A 26,131-nucleotide genomic window follows, 5' to 3' on the forward strand; every position below is an offset into this window, starting at 1 on the left:
CTCCTCCGCGAGTTTCCTCGCATAATCAAAAGAAGCTGTTTTCGATATATTATGAGTACAAATAACAATACTTGCAGGAAATAAAGATAATCTCCTTTTACTGACTATTCTTGACGCGTTCCGATCCTCAGTGTCCAATATAAATATACGGGCTTCTTACTGAAAATTTTCCGCCACTATTACTAAACAAACCTCAGTTGTCATAAGGACCTTTGAACCCTCGTCGAGTAGACATATCGAACTACAATTTCCGAAGCAAGGCAAGAAAGTGCGGTGAAACACGACGCAAAACACGAATACAACGCATCCGCCAAGGCGCAGAGGGGAGAGCGGAGCAGCAAGTTAAAGTACGTTAAAGCAACCTAATCAGGGTTGCCAGGTAGTTTCCAGCTGAAACTGCCAAAAGCCAAACGGTGTGGCCCAAAAGTAGCCAAAGGTAAGAGATTTATATAGCCCAAAAGTAGCCATATTCTGCAGAGCCTAAAACATTGTGCGCTTGAAAGTGCGAGCTCAATTCGAAGGCAGTGCGTCTGCATGTCTAGGGTTTAGGAGCAGCTTCCAAGATCTACGTCATCTTGAAAAGTATTGGACGTTTTATTTCAAACACAAAAGTACAAAAATTCTCCACACGCGTTTTTGCAGTCACATATAGTTATAAAGCACACGCTTGTGCCCGGTTTACCCGCCTCATACATGATTTCCGTGTTAAAACGGGCAAAAACTTCTTTAGTAGGGTTGATGTCCTTACTGAATTCCTTCCTTCCAAGGAAAGCAAAGTTTACATAGGGGACGTTTTGAAGAGTTGGAAGGGACATGTTCTACCTTAGGACTGACTGTGTGAGGGACACGTGACTGAATACTCTCTCCACGGCGGCATTCGACATGGGCAGTGTCAGGAGCGCGATGGCAAGCTCGGATAGCAACGGAAACAGGGCTGCTCCTGCGCATTGATCTCGGCCTTGTTCGGAATATTCATTGTCCCAAATCTGTTGTCTTTTGTTATGGCTCATTGTGCTTTAAGAAACTTTCATGTTCCGCGGAAAAGCCTCCTTCGTTATATCCGGTACAGCACGCGTTATCGGGCGACATCAGATTCTGCAGGGTGTCTTGAGTTGCCCTTAGTATCATTTTTCCTCGGATGATGTGCTTCCTGTAGGAGGATGGTGGAAAACTAGTGGAATTAAGAGACGCCAGTAGGAAGCAGAAAGAACTTGGGATCATAAAATAAGCCACAATTACTACAAAAGCGATGTCGACGGAGCTGAATCTAGGTCACACTAGTTCACTTGAGCTAATAGGTTCTGGCATCACGCCCACGAATCTTCACGCAGAAAATCCCTGAAAGCGGGAATCCAGAAAGGGTGGACTGTCGCTTTGTGTCCATGCTGAAGTGTCTTTGGCACAACTACTCTAAACCAAGAAGAAAAAAAAAAAGTGCCGCATTAGGATTTAAAATAGTCCAAAAATAGCCACATAGCCAACCGCCAAATTTCGACGCCAAATACCTGGCAACCCTGAACCTAATGGCTGCCGCGTCACGTGATTCCAAGATGGCAGTACCCATGCAGAGGAGGATGAAAAGGTCATCCCGCGTATGGAATGCAAAAGACTTCTAGAAACACGAGCAACGGAAAGCAAACGAGACGAGGATATCGATTCAACTATGAAAGGGACGAAACTGGACGGAATATGTATACCGCTCCCGTATCAAATTATTTCTTAGTTTTTACTAAACCATTTTACAGTCAACAAAACCGCTCATTCTGTTCAGACAGCAGCCCTCACGCTTCAACCGTGTTTTGTCTTCCTAAAATTGAGTGGCTCAGAGGTTTTCGATGATGCTCAGCAAGTTTCAAATTGAAAGAAGACGTCTATTTTCAGTTAATGAGTAAATTTTAGTTAATTAATTACCTAATACTATGTTTTATGCAATTCATTGCAGGTGGTACTTTGTTCTTAAGAAGTCTTTTTTCGCAACCACCTATTGGCAGAGATATTTTAAAATCCGCTGAAACACCTGGGCCAAGCTGGGTTATACTACTAACCACCTCTTCAACCAGAATGACTTGTAATGTTACATAATTTCTCTTTAGGGTAATTAGCAGATGACACAATGAGAGTAAGATTTCTGCTTCAGGGGTATTATTAGAACACTAGCAGACACTAAGCATTTATTGTAGTTTGCTGGTGATGTCAGCTCAATGCCTGACTTGCGATGCTTCAAGAAGTGCTTGAACCTCGTCTCTTGTTCTCTCCTGCAAGTGAAACATACAATGTTCACGTTAAAAGAGGCAGACTTAAGCAGCTTCCCAGGGAGCCCATACCAGCTGAGGCCCTTTTACCAGCCTTCTCAGATGCAAACTCCAAGGGGTGTCTGACTGGCATCCCTCACTCATTTCATGGAAACTCAAAATTAATAGAATAATGAGTGAAGAGTGCACACAAACATTATTATTTGTTAAGCAATCAGATTCTGTTCACGACATTCAATGGAACCATGGCTGTCACTAGTGAAGGTACCCAGGACCTTCTGACTGGTTCCCAAAATTGAGTAGTCGACAAGTCGGGCATGGTATGGCGTACGACTTGCTTAAAACAAGTTATACACCCTACCAACTAACCCGCACAGAACCTACGATTCCGAGTGGGTTAGGTGTCCTCACTAGAACAAAAAAGCAAAGTATAAAGTCTACACTTTGGAATGTTTAATGTACAAGGGTTCATTTAAAAGAAACACTGCACTCCCAAAGCTATTTTAACTGCATGATACGACACAAACATCACAAAAAGCATTGCCCCCCTTAAAAAAGAAATTTACAATTTTATGGAATATTGACGAGGTGACACAGCTCTTTAGTGTGGAGAAATACCAGGTGCTTCTTGTGTCAAGCCTGGCAACCTTCTTGTTTCAATTCTGCTTGTGCTAAATTTTGTATCAAGGGTACATATATGAGAAAAATAAAAGGTGTTTTCTTTTTCCTAGGATGCAAAGGTAGTGCATTTGTTTTATGATCCGTTCTGCTCTGTTGTTTGTGCAGTAAACAAAGTCACGGTTCAAAATCATGGCGGCTATAAACTAAAGCCGACACCTGGTACAGAGTATGTGCTTAAAGCGGCACTCAAGTGCTTTTTGGAGAAGTTTCTTTTTGAAAGCATATTGTTGGTTGGGCTTCAGTCAATGAAAATGACCAGTTCTAGATGGCAAGACACCGAAATAATAATAATTGTTAATTTCGTGGACATTCCGAAACTTACTAGTATTGCTCTTTTTAGACACATGCACATTATATTTTGACAACCACGTCAAATCTTAGGATGTAGATGACGTAATACAGCTAACATTGTTTGAAAACGAGCGAAATATGTTTTCTCCTTGCCTTGTACATGTGAGTGATATGCCCGCGCAGCGACGCGGCTGACGCGGCCGCGTCGCTCGTCAAGTTCAACTCTGTCGTCTACCGGTTGTCTTTCCGAGGCTCCCACTCCATCCCGTTCTCGAAGCAAGGTCCGCGAAGACGCGGATGGTTACGTTGCACCAGGCAAGAAAACGACACCGAGGACTTCCTCCACATTCCTCGTTTCCGTGCGGACAACTTCGAGGCATTCGCCAGCGGTGACCGTAGTTCTGGATGCCATTAGTCTGCTGTACCGACGCTTCTGCTTCCAGTCGCCGACGGGACGGACGGGACCGAGCGAGGAACCCGCGAAAAAGTCCTGGTTAGTGTTTTGGCGAGTTTCGTGAGTTTCATGAACGTCGCATTTGGCAGCAGTCTGCATGACATACGTGTTCGGAACTAAGGGTACATATTTGGTAGAGGAGAGAACCGTGTTTTTCAACCCGCGCAAATAAACTATGCGTCTTGGAAAACTGAATACCGCTGAGACGCTAATGGTGGCGACAGAATGCGAAAGTTTGCGAGCATGACGTTACCTGAATCAAAAGGATACAAATACTTTATCGGTACTCAGTGGGGGAGGATTAACCACGCGTACAGGGTCACAAAAGGCAATGCTGCCCATACCGGAATGGAGCTGATGTCCATGCTTATCCAATTTGCGTGCTGTCCTTTGTATTTTGTTCCTAAATAACTTTGTGAGGGCATGACAATCTTGTTTTTTTTTCAAAAGTTGAACTAAAATGTTTTAATAAACCCCCCAAAAATTATGAATGTGTGTTTGATCGAAAACTGAAACTTCAACGTTGTGCTAACATTTTTCTGCAAAGAAATTAAAAAAGGCTCTGTTATGCCCTGGGGTACCTATCCAGCAGTCACCATGACCAATTTCACATTGCCACTGCCTTTTGCAAATTTTCCCCGACGGGGATAGGCGACACATAGTACCCATCTCTCTTATAACTTGAGAATGAATAATGACAGTGTCATGAAACTTTGCCATTAGTCTTAAGCAACTGTTATAAACATGCCCAAAACATTTCATTCAGGTATTTTTAGAATTAAAAAGGTTCATTTTCCGTCCCCACCTCCCACCTTATTTAAGCATACTTGAGCCCTCATTGAACGATCAAAAAGGTACTGGGTGAAATACAAAGCCAACTGCCAAAATTATGTCACCATGAAGGCATTGGACGTAGCCCAGGGCCCCGAAATATGATCTTCCTTGCCTTAAGGAACCTATTGAAGATGGCTTCTCCTAAGCCCTGTGCTTCGAAGAGGGAGAGCATGTCAAGAACCATGGGCAGTTCGTCCGGTTCCAGCAGGACTTGCAGCAGCTTGCTCGCATTCTCGTAGGTGTCCAGGAGGCTGACAACGTGAGTTTGGAACGACGGACTGCACAAGTCCTCACGCTCTGCAATGGGTTTCAAAGACGGTAATCAGAGACGGAACACAGGCCACTTTGCCATTGCAGGTATATTGCTCATTCATTAAATGAAGCTCGTTTTTTGCCTCATGCAACTTGCCAGCAAGCGTTACATACTTGCTCGTTTCCTATCAAGTATTGCACAGCGTGAGCCAAAGTGATGGTTGGCCGTTTGAAGGGACCACATAAATGGGTTTTGAATGGTCATACGTGAATAGCAAATTTTGAGTTGAAATCAAATAGTTTTTCAAGCCTTTCTAAACGACAACAAAGCTAAACTTACAAAGGTTGTTCCCAAGCTTCGTCCATTTATGCGCCAATATAACATGTTTACGAACTGCGACCTTAAAAAGTCCAATGCCTTGGAATGGCAAGCAAACAATGTATGTGGCATAAAATGAAACCTATTAAGATGGCCAGGTACACCTAATTGCAATGGAGTGGATTTAAAAACCTCGCTATCTTTCTTAAAATCTCGAATGATGAACAAAGGTTGTCAAGGCATCTACTCTTGCATAACAGCTACAGTTTTAAAGATATGTAGAGATGAGCATTCACAAAGTTTCTTTTGAAATAGACCAGACATGCACATGCATCATCCTGTTTTGAAGCTGTTCTCCCAAGCAGCAATTGCAATATTCCTACTTCTTCGAGTGGTGATCGCCGCAGGTTTCCCCGTTGAGAGCGCTTCTTGCTAAGCAAAGCTCGCATCCGCAGGTGTTGCTTCTCCGCAATGCACCCATGCTCGGTAAGAAGCGCACTCAACAGGGTAACCAACAGCAATCAACATAGTGAAAAATACAAATAGACTGCAGTTCATCCCCAAGCGAATATTGAGTAGTGGATTATTCGAAATTACTATTCAAAATTTTGAATATTCTCACAACACTAGTGTTTAACATATCGAGCTAGATTTCTTCCAAGAGGTGGCCAAAGAATATGCATTAAGTGTATCAGCATTTCACTATATTTCTATTTTATACTGTTTTAACATCACAATAAAGATAAGTAAAAGTGTGCCTGATGCAGAGAATGAGTAATTTTACGCTGCAACAAATCATTGTTTGCGGGTTTATGGCGCAAGAGCTCCGAGGGCCCTACTGCGCCAAACTAGGTAAACTAAAATCCACTAGAAAAGGTAGGCTAAGGAAGAAATTTCACTATAGTTTGTGTAAAATCCCTACATTTTCTAGAAAAGCTAAAAAAACGGTCAATTGACATCAGAGGCTGCTCTTTTAGGAACAGTACTGGAAAAGCTCAGGAAAAAAGGACTTGTAGAATAACAGGCTGAAGTTGAGCTAGTTGGTGTCTCTGTTTCTCCCTGTCTCTGTTTTGTCCCTATCGTCTAGCTGAACGTTTATTCTTTTGTTTTGTTGTAGAAGACCAGGGAAAAGAAGAATATGTGGAACAAAGTGCCTCCACAGTGGTCGCACACCGGTGGTTCCTCACCAACAAGCGGGTATCGATGGGTGAGGAACGTGTGGCCAATCCCCAAGCAGCAACCTCACAGAAACGGTTCCATTTATGGCAAGTTTCCCAGGCATCAAAGCCTGGCTTGATGGTATGTGTTGTTATCGGTCAAATCGCACTCGGACTGCCAGAGTTTTAAAAGCGCAAGCCGTCTGGACATTGTAACGTCTTAGTTGTAAGGGCGTGTGATGGTAACAGGTTATGCAAGGAGGCGGCCAGTCTACCTTCACTGCCTGCAAAACTCGCATGGCTAGGGATCCCATAAAACTTAATTTTCTTCCCATTTCTGAGGCCCATTTGAACTTTAGCACATACCAGTTGGGTCAACTTGTTCTTGGTTGGATTATATATCCTGTACATTTGCTAGTTGATTGTTGTAAACCTTTTTAATGTTGTGTTATTTGTTTGTTGTTGTATGTGTGAATTCATATGTTGTACCCCACTCCTACTTGGGCCTTCAATGGCCTGTAGTATCCTCTAAATAAAAAAAATAATTAAGTGAACATGCTGCAAGTAATAACGCTCCGAGTCCACAAAAAACAGCTTTCGTCACTTTGCTCCGGATAATATAGTCAAGTGCTGACAGTACGCCATATGGATCGGCAGTAAAAATGCTGGCAACACTATTCCGCTGTGTCACACGTGTAAAAGAATTTGAATGAACAGCAGAGCCTACATAGGACTTGGCCCCATCAGTGTAGTGGAAGAAATTGCAGTGGAAGAAATTCCCGTTGTATAATGAGTGGGGAGACATTATGTTTATTAAGTTTTTTGAAATACCAATCACAAGCGCTTGATACCGCATGGGGCAGTACAACATGCACCTTCTAGGAGGTGGACATTTTCACGAGGCAGGTCAAGGAGAGACAAAGGTTCTCAAAACAAAGATTCAAGGGTCAAACAATCAAAGGTATGACAAAATCTAGACTCGTGTATATAACTGTGGACTGGATGACTAGAATCCGATAGAACCTTGTTTTCTCGAGTGACATTTCATTACAGTCTAGATACAGTCTAGGAGATGTTCGAAAAGCACCACTTGGTAGATGCAAGGTGGCGCACCGGAGGAAGCACCTTCAAGGCCAAGCAGATGCATACACGATATGTGACCGTACAAAAGACGAGACAAAGCCTCTTGTCGGAGCCCCAGGACTTGGGAGAAACAACTTTGAGGATGTTTGCCGTCTGCATACACTTTGGCTTCAGCTACTTGAGCTGAGATACAAAGCTAAGTTTGCAGTCGAAAATCACTCCCAGGAACTTATGCTATGGTCTAACCGCAATGTTATTTCCGTTTAAAATGAAAATCAGATCTAACCGATGCCCACATTGCACAAACGGGACACAGATTGTTTTTTCTGAAGAAAACTTAAAACCATTTTCATTTGCCCATTTAGTCATTTCCTTTATGGTGGGCAGTAGCTGCCTTTCACAGCTACACATATTACGAGACGCCAGAGAAATTTGAATATCATTTGCATATAGAGAGTATGATACAGAAGAAGCATGACCTGACAGAGAGAATTAATTTTTATGGCGAAGAGAGGGACACTCAGCCAGCACTCCACCCTGAGGAACACCGTTCTCCTGAACAATCGGGCACGGAAAGTGCGTCCACACAGGAGGTTCTTGATGCAATGAAGCAATCTGCCGCATACTCCATGCATAAAAGGTCACGAAGGATGCCAAGTTTCCGAGTGGTATTCATAAGTCTTTTCTTTTAGTAGGGTACGTTGTTGGGCTATTTGGTTCATATTAGTTAAACATATAAAATAACGCAAAAAAGACAAATACAAGAAGTATACAGGTAGCGCTTGTCCTGGTATACTTCTTGTCCTTGTCTTTTTTGCGCTATTTTGTATGGTTAACTAAAAAGTCTTTTCCAAGTGAAAAAAGACTGATACACAATGCTGCTTATTCACAAACACCTCGCATACAAACTGAACCGTCGGTCGTGCAGCGTCCACGTCAACAGCCGCACTAATTTATATCCAAAATATTAGTATGTTGTTCGAGGAAATAAATGACCGTTTATTAACTAACCTTTCAAAAGTCTACCCAACCAACTCGTCAATGCTATTGGCCTATAACTAGAAGAAGGGTCTTTTCCAGGCTTCAGCAGCGGAATAAACTCTGCCCGCTTCCACCCGGCACGGAAGTAGGAATCTTTCCACGGACCACTGAAGCAAGCGAGAAGGGCAGCGAGTGATTCCTTCGAAAAGTGCTGAATCATCTCGTAATGTATCTGGTCATGACCTGGGGACGAGTGCTTCCGGACACTAAGAGCCATTTGGAGCTCGGCCATTGTAAACGGTTGATTTTAGGGCACAGAGGCTCCTCCTGCCAAGCTGACTTTCGCTCTTTCCACGTCTGTCCTAAACTTAAAGGCACTGAAGAGTAATGGAGGAGTTAAAAATGGCTGCAAAATGCTCGCCCAACACATTAGCCTGGTTGCGCAACGAGTCCACTGAGGGAAAAAGAGGAACTGTAAAGCAGCGGTATTTCCCTTCAACTTCCCACGCTTCCTTTGCTGGGGCTGCTGAGAGAGGTCAGATAACCTTTCCAAGACTTCCTCCTTGCCTACTTCCTAGTTGAACAAGCTTAAACCCATTTCTCTGAGACTCTATCAAATTCACAAATGTCGGATATCTCCGAAATATACCTCAAGCCATATCCTGTTTTTTTTTAGTGGTGGAACATTCTACAGTCAAACCCACTAATAACGAACCCACATATAACGTTCATCGGTTATATCGACCAGGTTTCAGGAAATGTATGAATTCAAGGCTCTACCCATTGAAATTGCTCCAGATAAAACGCTTTTCAAAGCATCATACTGTTACAATGAACACTCAAAGTCCGCTTTCTGAAGAAAGAAAAAGAACTCCCGCGCGCGAAAAAAAATAAAGATCAAGAGAGCTACATTCTGGGCGCGGCGCTCCGGGAGATGCTCAAAGTCATTTCCACGGACTTCCTTAGAGAGGAAACAAAACTACAAAAATGCCCTCCCGAGTCGTGGATTCACTACAGTGTTTGCATGATTCTAACGCACACTTTTTTTCCCATAATTCGTGCCCAAAACTACATGCGTGTTACAATCGAAACTGAAACTCAAGAAAAACTCTATGCTCGGTGTAAAGGTGGCTAGCGCTAGCGCCATCGCCATCGTGACCATTTGTTTATGTTCGCCATTTTGGTATCTGTATCGTGCACGTTCTCTCGCGTCTACGAACTCGTGTCTGTCGTTTTAAGATTGAGAAAAAGAAAAGAAATCCAATAGGAGGCTTTATTTAAACGAAAGGGCATCAAGCTGGCGGAAAAATATAACAACAGAGCAGCACGGCGTGCAATCCCAGCCACCCGACGAGCTCGCAGTGTTGTTTGAAAGACAACCCTGTCAGAGGCAACGGCCGCGCACTCGTACATGCGCAAGAAGTGCGGCACTTAAAACGCTTTAGACGAAAGCAAGTTAATTACTTGTGTGGACAGCGAAGAACCATCGTCCGACACGGCATTTATTTTTGTGTTGGCGTTAGTTTCATAAAATATGCTCTATGAGGTATGTGGTAAATCTTCATTATTTTACCTGCACGGTAGGATCGGCAGCAATTTACTTTTTGATTATCTGGAAGCTAAATCTGCGTGCGCGTTAGGATTGGGGGCGCGTTAGAGTCGTACAAACAGTTTCTTTAAATAAAGAGCTGGTAGAGTTAAACTACCAATACCAGCTTCATTTATAACATGTGTTAAAGGTAAGTTCAGATATAACCAACTACTGATTAAACCATCAATTTTCGCGAAACTATCGCATTTGTTATAAATGGGTTTGACTGTATATTCCACCATGGCTTACATTTTTTGGCATCTGATTGGGTTGAGCGAAATTCGGCATTTATGATCTTATCGGTAATGTATGTGGTGGCTTCACCATGTGTTAATAGCAAGAACATGCAATGTTTGAGCTCTGAGTTTAGGCTAAAAAGACCTGTTTTAGCCTCAAGGGAAAATTTCAGTCTCACGCGGCTTGCATGTTTATTCGATGAAGCCAAGAATACAACAAGCCCGTAGGCACACTGGCAGGTGCTCTCATACTGATAGCAGCTGCGCTATCTACAGGAAAGAGTGACGTCACAGTTAACGAACACATGGCACTCGATGCGGACACAATGACACAACATTCCTTGCCCTCTAGAATGTTTGTGGAGTCTAAGGCTTGTAACGCTCCGGAAGTCGGCTTATCCGTGTGGTGCGCCGAGGCAAGAGCGGAGAAGCCGGCGGAGCTTCTGGTCTGGAGGCCCCGTTGTCTAAAGGTGGGGCATTGTAACCAACTGTCACAGCACTGGCAGGCTGGGGTCTGGGTCTCCGTGCTCTGCTTGTGCCGGGTCACGGTCGTCAGGTGATTCATTTTCAGTTGTAGCCGTACCAGTCTTGATGTCCGGAAGCGGCTCAGTCGGTTAGGTGCCCTCAGGTCAGTCTGACATGATATCAGCGGCAGGTTGTCAGCATGAATGTACACGAACCACATACACAGCTCGGCTCACACGCTTGTTTACTGTGCCCGTACGCCATTTGGAATCTCTGGCCCTTAGGCCATTCACCATAACTTGGTCACCTTCAGAGAACTCTCCAGGCCCCTCGGTCCGCGCATCCTTTGGCTAGCTGGAGTCTCTTTTTCATTCGTGGCTCGATGTCGGAGTGTAGCAGACACAGTCTTGTTCAGGGCCTCCAGGACAGGAACAGCTGGGCCGGTGTTTCATCTGTTGTCCTGGTGGGTGTGTTCCCATTACTAAATAGGAACTGATCGACACGATGCTGCAGAGACTTCGCATGGCCGCACCAAAGCTTTTTTCACAGTTTGCACGCAGCGTTCCGCACTGCCATTGGAGGCAGGATGGTAAAGCACAGACTTGCTGTGTAGGACGCCATTCCTACTTAAATAAAAGACAACAAAGCACTTCTTAGAGTTGTGAATGCGAAAGCAGGAATGGAACGTCATGGAGTGACCTGAGGAGTTTTGTGGCCCGAGTAAGTTTTCGAGTTGTGGCAGAAACACCGGCGACGATGCGGATGCTAGAGGTGGCGCCATGTTCGTCGGCGACGAGACGAGCAGAAGCACCGTTGACGATCTGGATGATGGAGGCGACAGCATGTTGGTCAGCAGCGAGACGAGCAGAAGCCTCCAAGTGTGGGCCGACGTGTCCATTTTAACCGGCGTGGGGCCCGTAGTGGCATAGGGTAGCAGCGGTTAGTTTTATCAGCACGCTTGCGGCACGGACACGCAGCGCCATCTGGCGGCGGTCATTGAAACTGACGTGCGCAGCGGACAATGGGAGCCTCGTCGCCGCGTGCCAGCGCGGCCAGTGGCACCTTTGGGACCAGAGAAACTAGGTGCCGTTTTCGCGCTTCAAACTGATGACGTCGGCTCGCTCCATGGAACCGTTAATGCTTTCGCATTAAAACTTTCAGCCTTTTCACTCTGGTGAAGAAGGAACACCAGCGAAGCTGCACTATGGTGGGACGACCTGAAGGACTTCTTGGACGACCTCAGGGACGCCTAGAGGACGACATCTAGGACGACCTCAAAGACAACTTCTAGAACGGCGCCTAGAGGAATTCAGCCTTTCCACTCTGGCCAAAACCAGAGTGGAAAGGCCTGGAAAGGTTGCTACTATTTATGAACGACGGCGGCAAACAGACAACCAGCAAGCCGGTTGTCTGGTTGCTGTCGTCACTCACAGATAGCGGCAGCTGTCCAGAGTTTTGTGCTGACATTTACTTGATGACGGACACGAAATTGGGGAAACTAGCCCTTAACAGCTCCGCTGTAAAACAGTTCAAAATCTGTTGAAGTGAAATGAGGTCTGTTATCGGTTACAACCTCTTCTGGTAGCCCATATGCCGCAAACAGAGTGCACAGTTTTTCCACGGTCTTCTCACTACTGGTACTGTTCATCACAAACAATCCAATCCATTTAGAATGGGCATCCACCAGCACAAGAAACCATTGCTGATTGCGATACGCATAGTCTATATGCACGCTCTCCCATCTACACGTAACAGCTTGTGTGGCTACGCTTAACATCTCCAGCAGGTTGAATCCAGGGATGAGGTCGCGTCCACACAGGTTGGGGCCAGAGCAGCCAAGGTGGCCTTGGTCTCCCAAAAGCACCTTGGGCTTCAGCTGCCCAAGCACGCTTTCTGAGGAAACAAGTCAACTTCAGAGGAGAATCATGGAGGCTCAGCCACGCAGCCTTGTGCTGCATGTAGGTAGGCCACGTTATGACCGACATTGGAAACTCCGTATTTAGTAGTTGAACGTTGACAGACACACTCCCCCAGTCCAAACTATGCACAATAGGCTGAGTGGCATCCATGTGCCCGACATGTTCAATCGACACCCCCAACATGAATGAGCCTTCGGTGTTGGTATTCTAGTCTTGCTCACTCTGCGGTGCCAGGTGCTGTTGGGGTGGCCTCGTTTCCGTCGCACCGACTGGTCTGTCGGTGCGACGGAAACAGGCCTCAGCGATATGACCTCGCTGGCGGCAGTTGTAGCATTGAGCTGATCGGAACCGGCACGCGTCTGGCTGGTGTACACCACTGCCACATCTGGAGTTATTTCCGTCCTGTTCCCCACAGCGTGCGTGCCCCATCCTCTACCGTGGAGCGTTGCTTTTCCTCAACATTTTCTTCCGCTATCTCTGCTGGTACGGCGATTTCCCCTGCTTCGGTTCTCGCCAAGAACGGCTTGGCCAGAAGTTGCCAGCGCACAGTTGAATTTTGGAGGCCGCAGACTATCCATTCTCTCAGCATCAGGTCCAGTGCGTCCCCGAAGTTGCACGTGTCTGCTATTTGTCGGATGGCCACAACCAAGTCTCTCACCAGTTCACCCGACAGCTGGTTGTATGAAAGCAACTTGTACGACAGAGCCGTTTCATTCAGTTTTGGCCAAGAGTGTTGATGTAGAAGGTCGACCACTTCACTGTACGGAAGTTCATTCACCTTTGCTCGTGCACACCGTTTGCTGATGACGTCCACAGTGTTGGTGCTCAGCGCCGCGACGAGCGAGGCAAGTTCCTTTTTCACATCCGTCACCTGCAAAGAATGCCTCCAGTCGGATCTAATGGGCGGGCCACTTGTCAACAGCTTCGTCGAGCTGCGGCAGACTTGAATAGCTAGCTGGCCACGTTTGCTGGGACTGAGCAGCGAAAGACACTATCCCATTGTCGTCACCACTGTTACGACGCTACGGAAAACATGACAATAGCAACTGGCAACCAAACATGTTTATTCCTGTGCAGCTTGCACCTAACCCTTTCGCTTCTGCGGCATCGACGCCCGTTCCCGCAAGCTGCACCCCGCAACTTTTCCACCACGCGGACTGCCGCGTGTGGTGTCGTAAAGAAAGCTCTATAACTTCTGCTACAGTGTAGACCGCATATAACGTATGTCGCGGGAGTCGCGAAAATCCGCACTATAAGCGGTACCGCGTTATAACCAAAACATCAACTTTTCAGGCCAAAATACATGCCATGAGACAACTTACCTTTGTAAAACAAATTTATTTTATATTAGATGAAAAATAAAGCTTAGTTTTAGGAAAGTCTTTATTTCACCAGACTAGTACACTAATTCTCTCTCAAGTGTATCACACATTTCGAAAGAAATGAGCGACTTTTGCCTGGCGCAGCCTTTAACGGCGTCGCAGGTTGCGGACGGACGTTGCTAGCGTTCAGGATTGCTAACCCTAATCACTTTTCTGCGGTGATGAAAACGCGTGAAAATTCGCATCCTTTATACGGTACGCGCCAGTAATACCTTCAAATTTAGCACAGGCATGAAATGCTCCAAATAAGAAATCCGGGCGATGTTCGAAAACACAAATGCAGAAGTCACCACTGTTGTCGAAGTAAACGAACACGACGACACGGGCGTTTCTGCCGTCTTGAGAGTGCCGCCACGACATCGCCGCACGAGTAGGTGGATCTTCCCTTCTAGTACGTGCTGGGTTATCATAGCGACACACAGCGAAAATTCAGTCAAGGATAGCGCTTTTACGCGGAACGATTTACGCGGAACGAACCACACCGTCCATGCCGACGATCACAACCGACGCCATGTTTGCGGATAGAAGTAGCCGGGCCGGGACCGGCATGCAACGCGCGCGAACACTTCTCCTCGACCTGCGATTGGCCTGTCGTTGCGGTTGCGGAGGGACGCACGCACGTGAACGACACGTGCGTGCGTCCCTCTGTCGCTATGGCAACTGAAGCCTCTCTCTTTGTTTTTCACCGCTTCTTCGAGCACCCTCCTTGCCCCGCGAGTGCTGCGTGTTGTTGCGGCTCGCGCCGTTATCTAGTGTCGCACAGGGAAGCGTGCTCTCTGCGTCGGTCAGTCGGCGCGGTCGCCAGGCTGTTCCGAAAACCGCACTATAACCGGTATTTCCCTTCGCGCGCCTGCATTTTAAGCGGTATGTAATTACATGGAGTTCTATGGGAGGCAAACCGGTGGTTTAAAAAAGCCGCGTTATACCCGGTCCTGCACTATAAGCGGTTACGTTGTAAGTGGTCTATACTGTATATGACTTGCAGGTGAACACTTTTTACTTTATTTTGTTCGGGAATGTCTTCCGGAAGCAATGCACTCCGAGTACCTTGCAGGTGTGGAAGGTCTTGAAGCAGACAGACATGTGGATTGCCACACACATCGCCCTCACAATCCTGCAGCTCTCACCGTAACTCTCATCGTCACTACTTGCTTGGTCCGATATAGCTTCTGGATCGTCACCACGGTCACTTTCGTAATCACTTTCCCACACCAGCTCGGGAATTTCCTCACATGTGAGCATCTTCTTCTTTCGCGACGCCACGTTTCTGATGCAGCGAACGAATCGACAGAGAAAACGAAACTGCAAACTTTGTTTTCTTTTCATAAACAACCGAAGCTCAAAAATAGTGGACAACTATGTCCATCTGGTGTGAAAAAGAGGCTAAACAAAACAACCAGATACCAGTGTACAGGAAAGCACCATCTACTGGGGCTTTTTAAAAACAATGTGTTTTCCGGAGGACGGCGATTCACCAAGTTCTTGCACTTTGGCCTTGGCGGAAGCGGCCGGCGAATTGCCGGCTTTGAAAGCGAATGGGTTAATGTGAAAGCCAGGTGAGGGGAAGAGGAAAAAAATTACCGCATCTCCACGTGGTGAATGATGTTGATTGGGGTGAAGCTCGGGTGGTGCTGATGATACTGATTTTGGTCATAGGTAGTGCTGATGGTGCCGTCTTCATTCACGTCAGTAGGAAAATGTGTGGTATTCTTCTTTTTCTTTTTTTAAGAAAACAGATGGGATGGCATTTCAGAACCCTCTACTTTTTTTTCTTCTTTTTCTTTTTTTATAATTTTTTTTCATCTTTTTCTTTCCATTTTTTTTTCTTGCTCTCGCTGCTGAACTCACGAGCAGGGGCACGCCGGACGGCGGACGGACATACGGATATGGCTAGTCCCTAAGGAGCTTCGCCCCTAAAAGCAAGAGGGAAGGCGCAAAGAAGGCAAGTGTCAAAGCGCTGCGGTGATCTGCAACAATGGGAAGCGGGTCTCTCTGACCTCTGGGGTGGCCTCTTCGGTGTAGCGCTGTGGGCTTCTGCAGGTCTTGCACAGGGCTAAAATCGTTGAATTCCCCGTCGCCAGATTTTGTGCTGTCTTTGCCTCGTTTGAGGCGTCCTGATGCACTGGTCACTCCAAGACAGATGATTCCCTTTTATTATTACAACTCGTGAGCTCCATCAATGGGTCCCCGGCCCAGTCCCATCTTGACTTCCGACATGACAAGCCTGGCCTTTCAGGTCCTTTTCCTTTTGTGCCACGTGGCATAGATGCGTGCCCTTCTAGTGTCCGACGACACTAGAAGACCCATATGCTGATAGACAGATACGCCGATACACCAAAATGCCGATAGACAGATACGCCGATACACCAATATGCCGACCGTACCACTACACAGATACACCAATATGCCTATAGACCTGCTGTAACATCCTCAGTCATCGCCCATCCCACTTTTCGAGGCAATATGGATTTCCAAAACAAACACAGAGTCATCGCCCACCCCTACTAATACCCCAATCAAGACTCCACGATCCGCAAACATTGATCCTACCTGAATGATGCAGCCGCAAACCTTACAGTTGGAGGACGTCCGTGACTAAGTAAAACGAAGGAAAGAAAGACTTTTCTCTTTGTTTATGCATTTCCTCCGCGAGTGACCCCAAAGTCGTAGTGCATCCATGCGAAAACAATATAGACAACAGTATGAAACTTTGTTTTGCTTACAAAAAATCTGCCCAAACAAAAACAAAAAGAAAAGTCGGAAAGATAACACAACACACACATTCGGGGATTGCAAGGTAAACGAACGCCCCATATCCTGGAATGAAACTGCAGTGTCTGTCTCCGCTGATGTAAGGTCGCCGCAAACCCGCTCCTTCTCTCAGCACGTTGCGACCCCAGTTTTCAAATGTTTAAGACAAAGCCAACGGGTGAAGAAAGATTTCCGGGGACGCAGCACACAGACAGTTGTAGAGTGTCCCATTTCGAGCTCCGTGTTTGTGGTGCCGTCCACTTCACACAGAAACGCCGCCTTAACCCGCGTTGATAGCACACCGTGCACGAACGCACGCATGTATGCACCAAACAAGAAAGTTGCGCAAGAGTTTGCGAGTGACAAGGCGCCCAACTTGGTGCGACGCCAAAGTATTTGCCAAGGCGATCGCCAACTTCCCCACCATCGCCCTTCGTCACTTCTTTCGTCTGCCCGCTCGCTCGTAGCGCCTGGTTGGGTTTCCTAGTCTATTGTGGACTTATTTTATTTTTTTACTAACGAGGAGAACATTGCAATGTTAGAAACGTGTTTTGTTCACGCTGTATGCCAATCGGCAGTGTTCATCACACGTATGCAAGCAACAGACTTCGCGATACTAAAACATTCTTTCATGAGCATATTTTGCATGAAACAATGAAACTAATTAGAGTTTTGAGTTTAATGTATCTCCTGTGCAGCTGCGCTAGATTCGCGCAGAAGAAGGGGCGTTTTTTTTTTACTTTTCATTCTCACGTATGGAGACATGGCCCACCCCTTTTTTAGGAATTTCAGGCGGCAGGGGGGTGGGCAATGACTCGGCATATTATGGTATACGTCAACAGACCTACGAGTGTCAATAAACCGAGAGGCATATTTGGTTTACTCTTGAGAAATAAGACGGTCAATGCTGGATGATCGCAGGTTCTAAAACAAAAAAGTTGCTGCACGATAATCATGGCAGAGCAGCCTCGCCTCAAAATACAGAATCAGCTACCGAGATGGCCGCACGTTTCGCACATCCCCAATTGTGTACTGGGTCAGTGGAAACTTGTGGAGGCGACAAGCTGCACAATATATTTGGTTCGGGTTTTGGCGGGGGTAAACACATTGTGATGCCTTCTACCTTGGTGCGACAATCTAGACGCTAGTGCCATAAATTCCATTTCTGGGAAAGCGTCTCACTTGGGACAACCATTTCACCGAGAGAGCTCCGTTGTTGCTGGCTGTGCTCCTCCCTCTGGTGTGGCTCCTGCAAAAGTAGTTAACACCTTGCTCATTACCCAGAACCCTGTTTGCAAGGGGGTGGCACTTTACTGGACGTTTACACCCACGTATGAGTGCAACGCACAAAAGTACAGGTGTAAACATATTTTTTACGCTCTTGGAGTCGTTTTGCTGTGAACTTTTCTAAGCGAACCCGCACGTGTCTGCGTACAGACTTTCCCCGCTCTTCTGATGTATGATATCCACATAATAAAAACAGCGCAAAGACGAGGACAGAGTAAAAGGTAACCTGTAATACCTGGCTTGCACGTGACGTCATCCAAAGAGCGCTCCGATAGCCACCAGAGAGGAGGTGAAGGAGGAGCTCCCCCCTCATTCTCTTTTGCATCTCCCAGATTTGTCCAGATGTCGCCCCTCCCAGATCACAAAACCCGTCACTCAAAATCCCTACATGGTGGTCAGAAGTAGTTATGTGACCTCAGTGCAGACCAAGTACAAAGTTGAGAGTCGAGCTAGTTGTTGTACACTGTGATGAAAAAAAGCACAAAGGACAGGACAGTGCCTGTCCTGTCATATAAGTTTCTCTTTTGTCCTCGTATTTTTAGCTGCTTTTGATCACCATGGAACCGACAGCCGCGATGAAAGCAGAATTTGACCTTTCGTAACATGTTCTATAGCAGGCAAAATATTGGTTTCAAGCAGCCACTGACACTTTTGGGGCAGATGACAACATCTGTTAGCACATCATTTGAGAATGAAAAAGTGATTGCATCTCTAAATGACTTAATTTATGATAATGATCGAGGGTTCCTCTTTGATAAGAATAGATAAAAGAAAGTCTTCTTAAAGTCTAGGTAGGACCAATCGGACAGCGTCAAAGGCTCATAGTGTTTGTCATGTTTCTGTATGTGTTCTATCATGTACAAGAAAGTGACATGCGCTTTTGGCACTGTTTTGCTTCGGCTGCATCTGGACTCAAGCTGAAACAAAGTCAGAGTAGGTTTCATGGTATGACTATACAAGTTTCAATTCAGCTAACACTTGCAGACGCATTATCGCGTGCTCCAAGGGACACACACCTGAGGAACATGATGCCCATGCAGTCGCAACACTGTTAAACCTGGTGAGCAATACCACAATGAGCAAGCTCGCAGCTGCATCAGCCAAGGACACTGCTTTGGCAGAGGTAATCAGCTGCCTTCACAAACGCCGGCCACTGCCTCAGTCATGCCCATACAGGTCGTGTGCTGAAGAAATTTTAGTCGTTCTAGGAGTGCTTCTTAAGGGACTCGAGGTGGTTATTCCAAAGAGGCTCAGAAGGGAGACGCTTACACGGTTGCATGACGGTCGTTTGGGAACCAACAAATGCAAATCAAAAGAGCGCCTTTTAATGTTCTGGCCTGGAATGCCATCGGACATTGAACAAATGGCCAACAACTGTTCAACATGCAAGCACTATGCGCACCAGCTGAACCACTGTAGAGAGCAGTGCCGCTCATAGGTGCGCAATGGTGTGGACTGGTTTAAGTGTGGTGGACACACATACCTACCGTATTTATTCGAATATAGGTCGACCTTTTTTTTTTCGGAAATCTTGTCAAAAATTAAGGGTCGACCTATAATCGTGACCAAAGAATTTCGACCTAATTCGCGACCAAAATTTGAAACCCTACCGAGGGTATGGAGTTGTCAATCACCTAGCCGGCGTCGCGGTAGAGCCGCGCGGCTTCTTTCAAAAAGCTTTTGATGCACAAAAACAACCGAACAGCAGCAGCCGACAGCCCGTGGCCGCCGGCTACGGCTCTCGTGCACATTCCTCCGGCGTCGGGTTTCGCCATCACGCCTGTAGCGTTCCCCTCGCTGGGCAAGGGGGAAGGGGAGGGAGAGGAACGCGATGCGCCATGCACTTTGCCCTCCTATGCGCTCCATTCCCCTCTCCCTCGCAAACGCGCAAAAAAAAAAAAAAATTTGGAGGTACTTTAGTTTGTTTTTCTTCGGCGGGTTGCGTGTTGCTGACGGGGCTCGCAGCGTTGCTCATGTCTTTGTATTTTTTCTTTCGTCGCTCGCCCGTCTCCACCTTCTTTCGTTTCTTCTTGTCGTCATTTTACAACGGTGTCAGTGAGGTATTGTTGCCAATTTGCGAGGATGTCTACCAAGCTGACGAAGCTTCGGACGACGATAGGTCCGGACGTTCTGACGATGAATAAGTTTTTGACATCACCCTGTGATTTAGCTGAGAGTGCTGTAAGTAAAGGTTTGTTTCTTTTGCCCTAACTTTCCCCTGTTCCTTAAAAAAAAAAAAAAGAAAGGTCGACCTATATTTGAATTATTTTTTTTTTATTCTCGGTGGGCTCAATAAATAGGGGTCGACCTATTTTCGTGGTCGACCTATTTTCGGGTAAATACGGTAGTCACTTTCGATGCATTCTCTAACTTTCTGGAGGTCGAGCAGCTCACAGCCACCACAACAGATGCAGTGGTCAAAGTGTTATCAGCGATCTTTGCAAGGCATGGACTACCGATGGAGGTGCGTACCGACAACAGACCCAAGTTCGGTTCTAATGCATTTAAGACTTTCGCACGTCACTTCAAGCCCACACTTCCCGCGCTCAACGGACTAGCCGAGAAAGGCATACAAGTCGTTAAAAGGATCATGAAAAAGTCCACCCATGCACAGGAAGACTACAAACTAGGCCTTCTGAACTACAGGTGTTCACCGTGGTAGATGGCCGATTGCCATGTGAACTCTTGATGGGGAGAAGAATCAGATTGCGACTGCCCGACTTCACGGAGCAGGCCCCAAAACCAGTGCACAAGCCAAAACTGAGCATGAGGTACAACTCACACTATCTGCTTTCGCCGCAGAGTAAACAGTAACGGCAGAGTTGAACGCCGTCGATTTAGAAGTGTGACGACCCTGAGCTTTCATTGTGCTTTCTATACCCCTGTCAGACGGGCTAATTTAGTGCACTTCAACGAGTGCACTTGGCCTTTAATGACATTTCTGTAGCGTGCCACCTGAAGAACACGCTCGGCTTCAAATGAGTTTGACGAATTCACCTCACACGATCGAGCACATACCCTTGCGTTTCAAGAGCAAAACAAAGCTCGCAGTTCACGCCGACGAATGCATTGGATGCACACCTGAGTTCCCGGGAACCAAGACAAAGGGGGAACACCGCAATCGCTACGGACGTGAGATCATCGAAACCTTCCTTATCGAGAACACAGAAAAAAAATGTTTCATTGGCTTTCTTATTAAAGGGACCATGAAATGATTTTAAAATCGAGTTTCATCCACCGCACGTCGTAAAAGGTGTGAAAAGAAACACAAAAACACAAAAATAGGGAGCCCAAAAAAATTATTTGCTATAGAACTTTTAAAAGAAAACTGGACTCTTTTGCGCCTTCCTTCCTTGCCTGTTCACTACGATGCATACGCAGAATCGGTGCACGTCAGCCGAATCCACATCGCCTATTGGGTAAGAGCCTACCTCACCAGCACTGCGATCGTAAACAATAAATAGCCGGCGAATGTTTCCTAAAAGTTTTGTTAAATAATATTCAGATCCACATTTTGTAGCATAATTAGAGATGTGTGGCGAAAATTGCCAAATTTGATAATGCTGAGAGCCAAGCGCCATCTATCGTGTGGTAAACGAAGCAACTACTGCGCGTGCGCAGTAGGGCAGGGCCGCCAGTTACTTGAGTGACGGCGACCGACGAACATTTATTTTCTTTGTTTCCCTTCCTCTCAAAACTCTGACTGACTGAACGTTTATTTTTCTACGTGTTCTTCCCGCGCGTGCCGACTTCAAGCAGCAAGAAAACAGTACTTAAAACAGACCACGACGAACAAGAACGCTGGATTCACCGACTCCGACGAAGCGTATAGGCCTAGCAGGCATTCCGACTCGGCGCTGCGTTGCTTCGTCGCAAGACCGTCTGCCTACGACCGGCTGGCGTGCTAAATGGAATATGCCCGCGCGACCCTTGTGGACCCTTTCCGTATTATAGTTTGATCACTGACCTCAATTCTAGATTAAGAGGTGAGGAGGTCAATCTCTTCCCCTTGTTTTCCGAGGCAGTGTTGACGAACACTCGTCGAAAAGGGACTCTCGTCGATTCTATCTTCTTGTTTTGTGTGATATAGAGCTGAAATAAACGCCGTATGGATTGCCTTCGTAACACGGTATGTACACTTTGTTATTGGTATGCCATTTTTATTCTGACAGACTGCACGTCACTGTCGACCCCGGTCCAACCTTTCTTTGCCGAGTGTCGCGTCAGTATCGAGTTGCAATCGTAAAAGAACGGTCCCGAAGCGCTTACCAACAGCGCGAATACAAGACTTCCATCAAGCGCGCGCGTCCGCTCCGAGTGTAAACAGGCCTGACACGGGCCGGCCCTTCTGCCAACAATGACGGGGTGGTGACAAGACTCGCTGCACTTCCCAACAGGCATACCGGCGTATGGGACTAGTCCCATGCTGTCGCTGTAGCGCAACATATCTCATTGAATTTCGCTCAGCTGCGACGCGGCGATCAGAGGCGCCGATTCAGGAAATACGTCGGTGACATCAGCGCAGTAAAACCTACCGGCGCACCCCAACTCGTTGCCGCTAACACTCCCATTCTCCTACTGCCGAGAGAACTTCCGGTTCCGGAAACGGTTTACGTCACGGCTTCTTTTGCGGTCAGTTGGAGAGAATGAAAAAGTCGATATTTCAATAATTTTTTGTGTAAAAGTTAATAAACCGAGACGAAAACGGATGCCTGTTCGGCATTCAGTGAACATTGACGGTTTAATGTAAAAGTTATCTGGAAAAAGTAAAAAGGTCATTTCATGGTCCCTTTAAGACTGGAAATAGAATTCATCAGGCCTGAACTTGAAAAATATCGCAACTCCCTGTGAAAAAACCATCACTGCAGTTGTGCCTTGTGGTTTCCTCCTGACCCTTCCCATTTTTCCTTTCCCCACCCTATCTTTGTTGGGATCTCGTTCAGGGTGCAATTTCCCTGCCTAAACCTTGGTGCTAAATGAAAGAATGTGGCAGTGATGTGATTGGCCTAACCCGTTTTGGAGCACCTTTGGAGCAGCCAAAACAGTGTTTTGGAGCAGCAAAAGTGGCCTTTGGAGCAGCCAAAACAGTGCTTTGGAGCAGCAAAACTGGCTTTTGAAGCAGGCAAAAGTGTGTTTTGGAGCAGCAAAGTGGCCTTTGGAGCAGCCAAAACAGTGTTTTGGAGCAGCAAAAGTGGCCTTTGGAGCAGCCAAAACAGTGCTTTGGAGCAGCAAAACTGGCTTTTGAAGCAGGCAAAAGTGTGTTTTGGAGCAGCAAAGTGGCCTTTGGAGCAGCCAAAACAGTGTTTTGGAGCAGCAAAAGTGGCCTTTGGAGCAGCCAAAACAGTGCTTTGGAGCAGCAAAACTGGCTTTTGAAGCAGGCAAAAGTGTGTTTTGGAGCAGCAAAGTGGCCTTTGGAGCAGCCAAAACAGTGTTTTGGAGCAGCAAAAGTGGCCTTTGGAGCAGCCAAAAGAGTGTTTTGGAGTAGCAAAAGTGGCTTTTGGAGCAGCCAAAACAGTGTTTCGGAGCAGCAAAAGAGGCTTTTGGAGCAGATATTCATAGAAAAATAAAAATAATATTTGTTTTATGTCCTGGGCAAACGAAAGGCACTTTGCTCGCCGCAATAAACAAATTATGATCAAGCTAGACCACCTGGGAGTCTTTCAACGCGTAACTGAAGTGCCAATGACATGACACATTTTGCAGTGCTTCAGTTAAATTATACATAAATAAGTACCCGCTATAGATTAGTAAGAACCAAACTGCAGATATTAAAATTTATTTGAAAATGACCAGCTTAGTAGTAAATATCACAGCAGTAGGTTGATTAGTTATATAATATGATAAATGGAAGCAGTCTCCTACTGATGAAACACGTAACTACTGCAGAGCAATGCCAAATTGTACACAAGACAAAGGTGCATTACGAGTCTTAGCAGGTGCTTTTCTTTTCGCTTTTCGAAACTTTCTGCAAGGCTGCTGTAAGTTTCGCTTTGCCTTCGGCTAGTAATGAATGTCAACTTTCAATGTCTCCAAGGAGACATTGAGACATCCCATAAGTGTACAGTGCTGTAGGCGTTGCCGAGCGATTCCGAAAAACTGCTTGCCGCCGTTTCACTGGTTGCCGACGTGCCAGATTTTCTTCAAAAGTAAGCAAACGTAAAAGAATGGATTGCAAGCGTCCCGGCTGGTGCCTTTGTCGTGCAATCATATTTGCATGCACATGAGGGCAACTTCGGCAGGCTTGCAGTTGCACATGCTTCATCATGTGAGTGGAGATGGCTGTTCGATCGATTTCCCAACACTATTAAAGAGTGGAACGCCCTGCCAAATGACACCGTTTCTACCTTGTCAAACTCACTTTTCTTTGACAGACTGTCACGTGACAGCTGGCCAGACTAACATGACTAGGAAAATGTTTTGATCCTCGCGATGTGAATTTCGAGTGATTACTGGGCGCAATACTGTTGTATGTTTATTTGTTCCTACTTCAATTACTTTATTATTCTTTGAACGAAGTTGATAAAACTACATCTGTGTTTGTTTTTTTTTGTTTTTTTTTGTGTGTGTGTCATGCGCCAAGTGAGTTACTTAATTTCGCTGTTAGCACATATTTTCCTCAGTTCATTCTTTTATCTGGCACATACATGGAATGCGAGTCACCGATGTTTCTTTTATCAGATTCTGGGCTTGCTTTTGATTGAGTGTGTTTTCCTGTGGGTTTGCGTTTTTTCTTGTCTTTTTTGGTACATATGCACGTGTGTATTTCTACCCTCACAACTATGTACCTCCCCCCCACCTGCAATAATGCCTTCGGGCGCTGCGGGGTAACCCGAAATAAATAAGTAAATAAAAATAAATAACCATGCCACTCCGCTCCACTGCCAACTGGTTCCCAAAACTGTATGCAAAATGTAACTGTCCAGCCTACAACAAAAAAGTCCAGCGGCACGTGCTTGCCAGGCGGGCAAACAAGGTACACATCGCAACACTGTTAGCGCAAACACGACATCAGTACCTTTTCTGATTTTATTAGGAAAGAGTATTCGTGGGCACACAACTTTACGCCTTATATATTAGAGCCCTAAATGAGCTCTTTCTGTAACAAAGATATCTTTGATGATAACCTTTCGGTTCTAAGAGAAAAACACAGAAAACTGTTGATCGCTTGTTTGCGCTAACAGTGTCGCGCTCTGCACATGCTAAACACACACAAAAAACAGAACCTGAGTGCATTGATGCAAGACATCGTGAGCCAAGGTCAAAAAGTTTTAGAGTGCTTCGTGCAACGACTGAACTCGAGACAAACAAGCGTACTGTGCGGGTTCAGCGTGCATACTTTGCCTTCTTTGTTTTAGCTCACTTTTCTTCACCCACTTTCTTCCGCAGGAGATTTTTCACGTACTGGGGGTCCCTCTCGAAAAAAAAACCTACAGAGAGAAACCTAGGTAATCAATAATTTGACACAGCAGCCTTTAAGTTTAAAGTTCTAGGGATTCTTGTAGTAGCGTATGATTTAAAAAAGAAAAGGAATGTTGATGAGCATGCGGCAGTCCTTACATTTCAGTTTAGAAAGCGCCACATCTGCAATGACGTGGGGACGGCAACGCCCAACGTTGCGCGACCACGGTGACTGGCAGACAGAGACCAAATATAGTTTTCCAACGGCCGTTGTGTTCAGGAGCGAGTGCTTCAGCTCGCAAAGTAACTCCTGCCGCGCAAAAACGCGGTTTCGTTTCACAGTATGACGGCATGGCTGACCTGGTACCCGGTACGCTACCGTCGGAGCATCCACACATGCCCGCGTCTATCGTTGAAAAAGTTTTAAAAAGACGCAAGACCAGACTTATGAGACGACAAGAGCGCGAAACGAGAGACGGCGGTAAAAACATGCAAGACTGAATGGACCATTGATGCAGGGTACTTCGTGTCGGGCGGCCGCTTGCGCCGCCTAGCTCACACGTGCTCAATTATGGTACTCTGTTTAGTTTCGGTTTCAAAAAGCGACCTCCTTTGGCGCAGGCTTGGCGCAGATTACCCATATTTTGGCAAAATGTACCAGGATGTAGCAGGGTTAGTCCCTTGGCGCAGTTTGGCGCAATAATCACATCACTGATGTGGTCGTCCTGTGCTTGTCTTCTGCGTTTTATTCTTTAGATTTTTAGTATAACAAAAAAAAGATTGTAGAGCCCCTCCAGT

General features: G+C 46.1%; 1 protein-coding gene across 2 annotated transcripts in view; it reads right to left on the reverse strand.

The window, feature by feature from the left end:
- Window positions 1-2,132: 2,132 nt before the first annotated feature.
- LOC8054090 (nuclear factor NF-kappa-B p110 subunit) overlaps window positions 2,133-26,131 on the reverse strand; it is a 157,819-nt gene continuing 133,820 nt past the window's right edge. For both annotated transcript variants that reach the window (XM_040501063.2, XM_040501061.2), the window contains 3 exons: window positions 17,831-17,897; window positions 4,625-4,809; window positions 2,133-2,255 (listed from right to left, as the gene is read on the reverse strand). In XM_040501063.2, the coding sequence (XP_040356997.1) occupies window positions 2,199-2,255; window positions 4,625-4,809; window positions 17,831-17,897 (309 nt within the window). In that variant the 3' untranslated portion in view covers window positions 2,133-2,198. The remainder of the gene's footprint in view (window positions 2,256-4,624; window positions 4,810-17,830; window positions 17,898-26,131) is intronic.

Source organism: Ixodes scapularis, unplaced genomic scaffold (assembly GCF_016920785.2).
Source record: "Ixodes scapularis isolate PalLabHiFi unplaced genomic scaffold, ASM1692078v2 PGA_scaffold3__209_contigs__length_174095766, whole genome shotgun sequence".
Classification (NCBI taxonomy): domain Eukaryota; kingdom Metazoa; phylum Arthropoda; class Arachnida; order Ixodida; family Ixodidae; genus Ixodes; species Ixodes scapularis.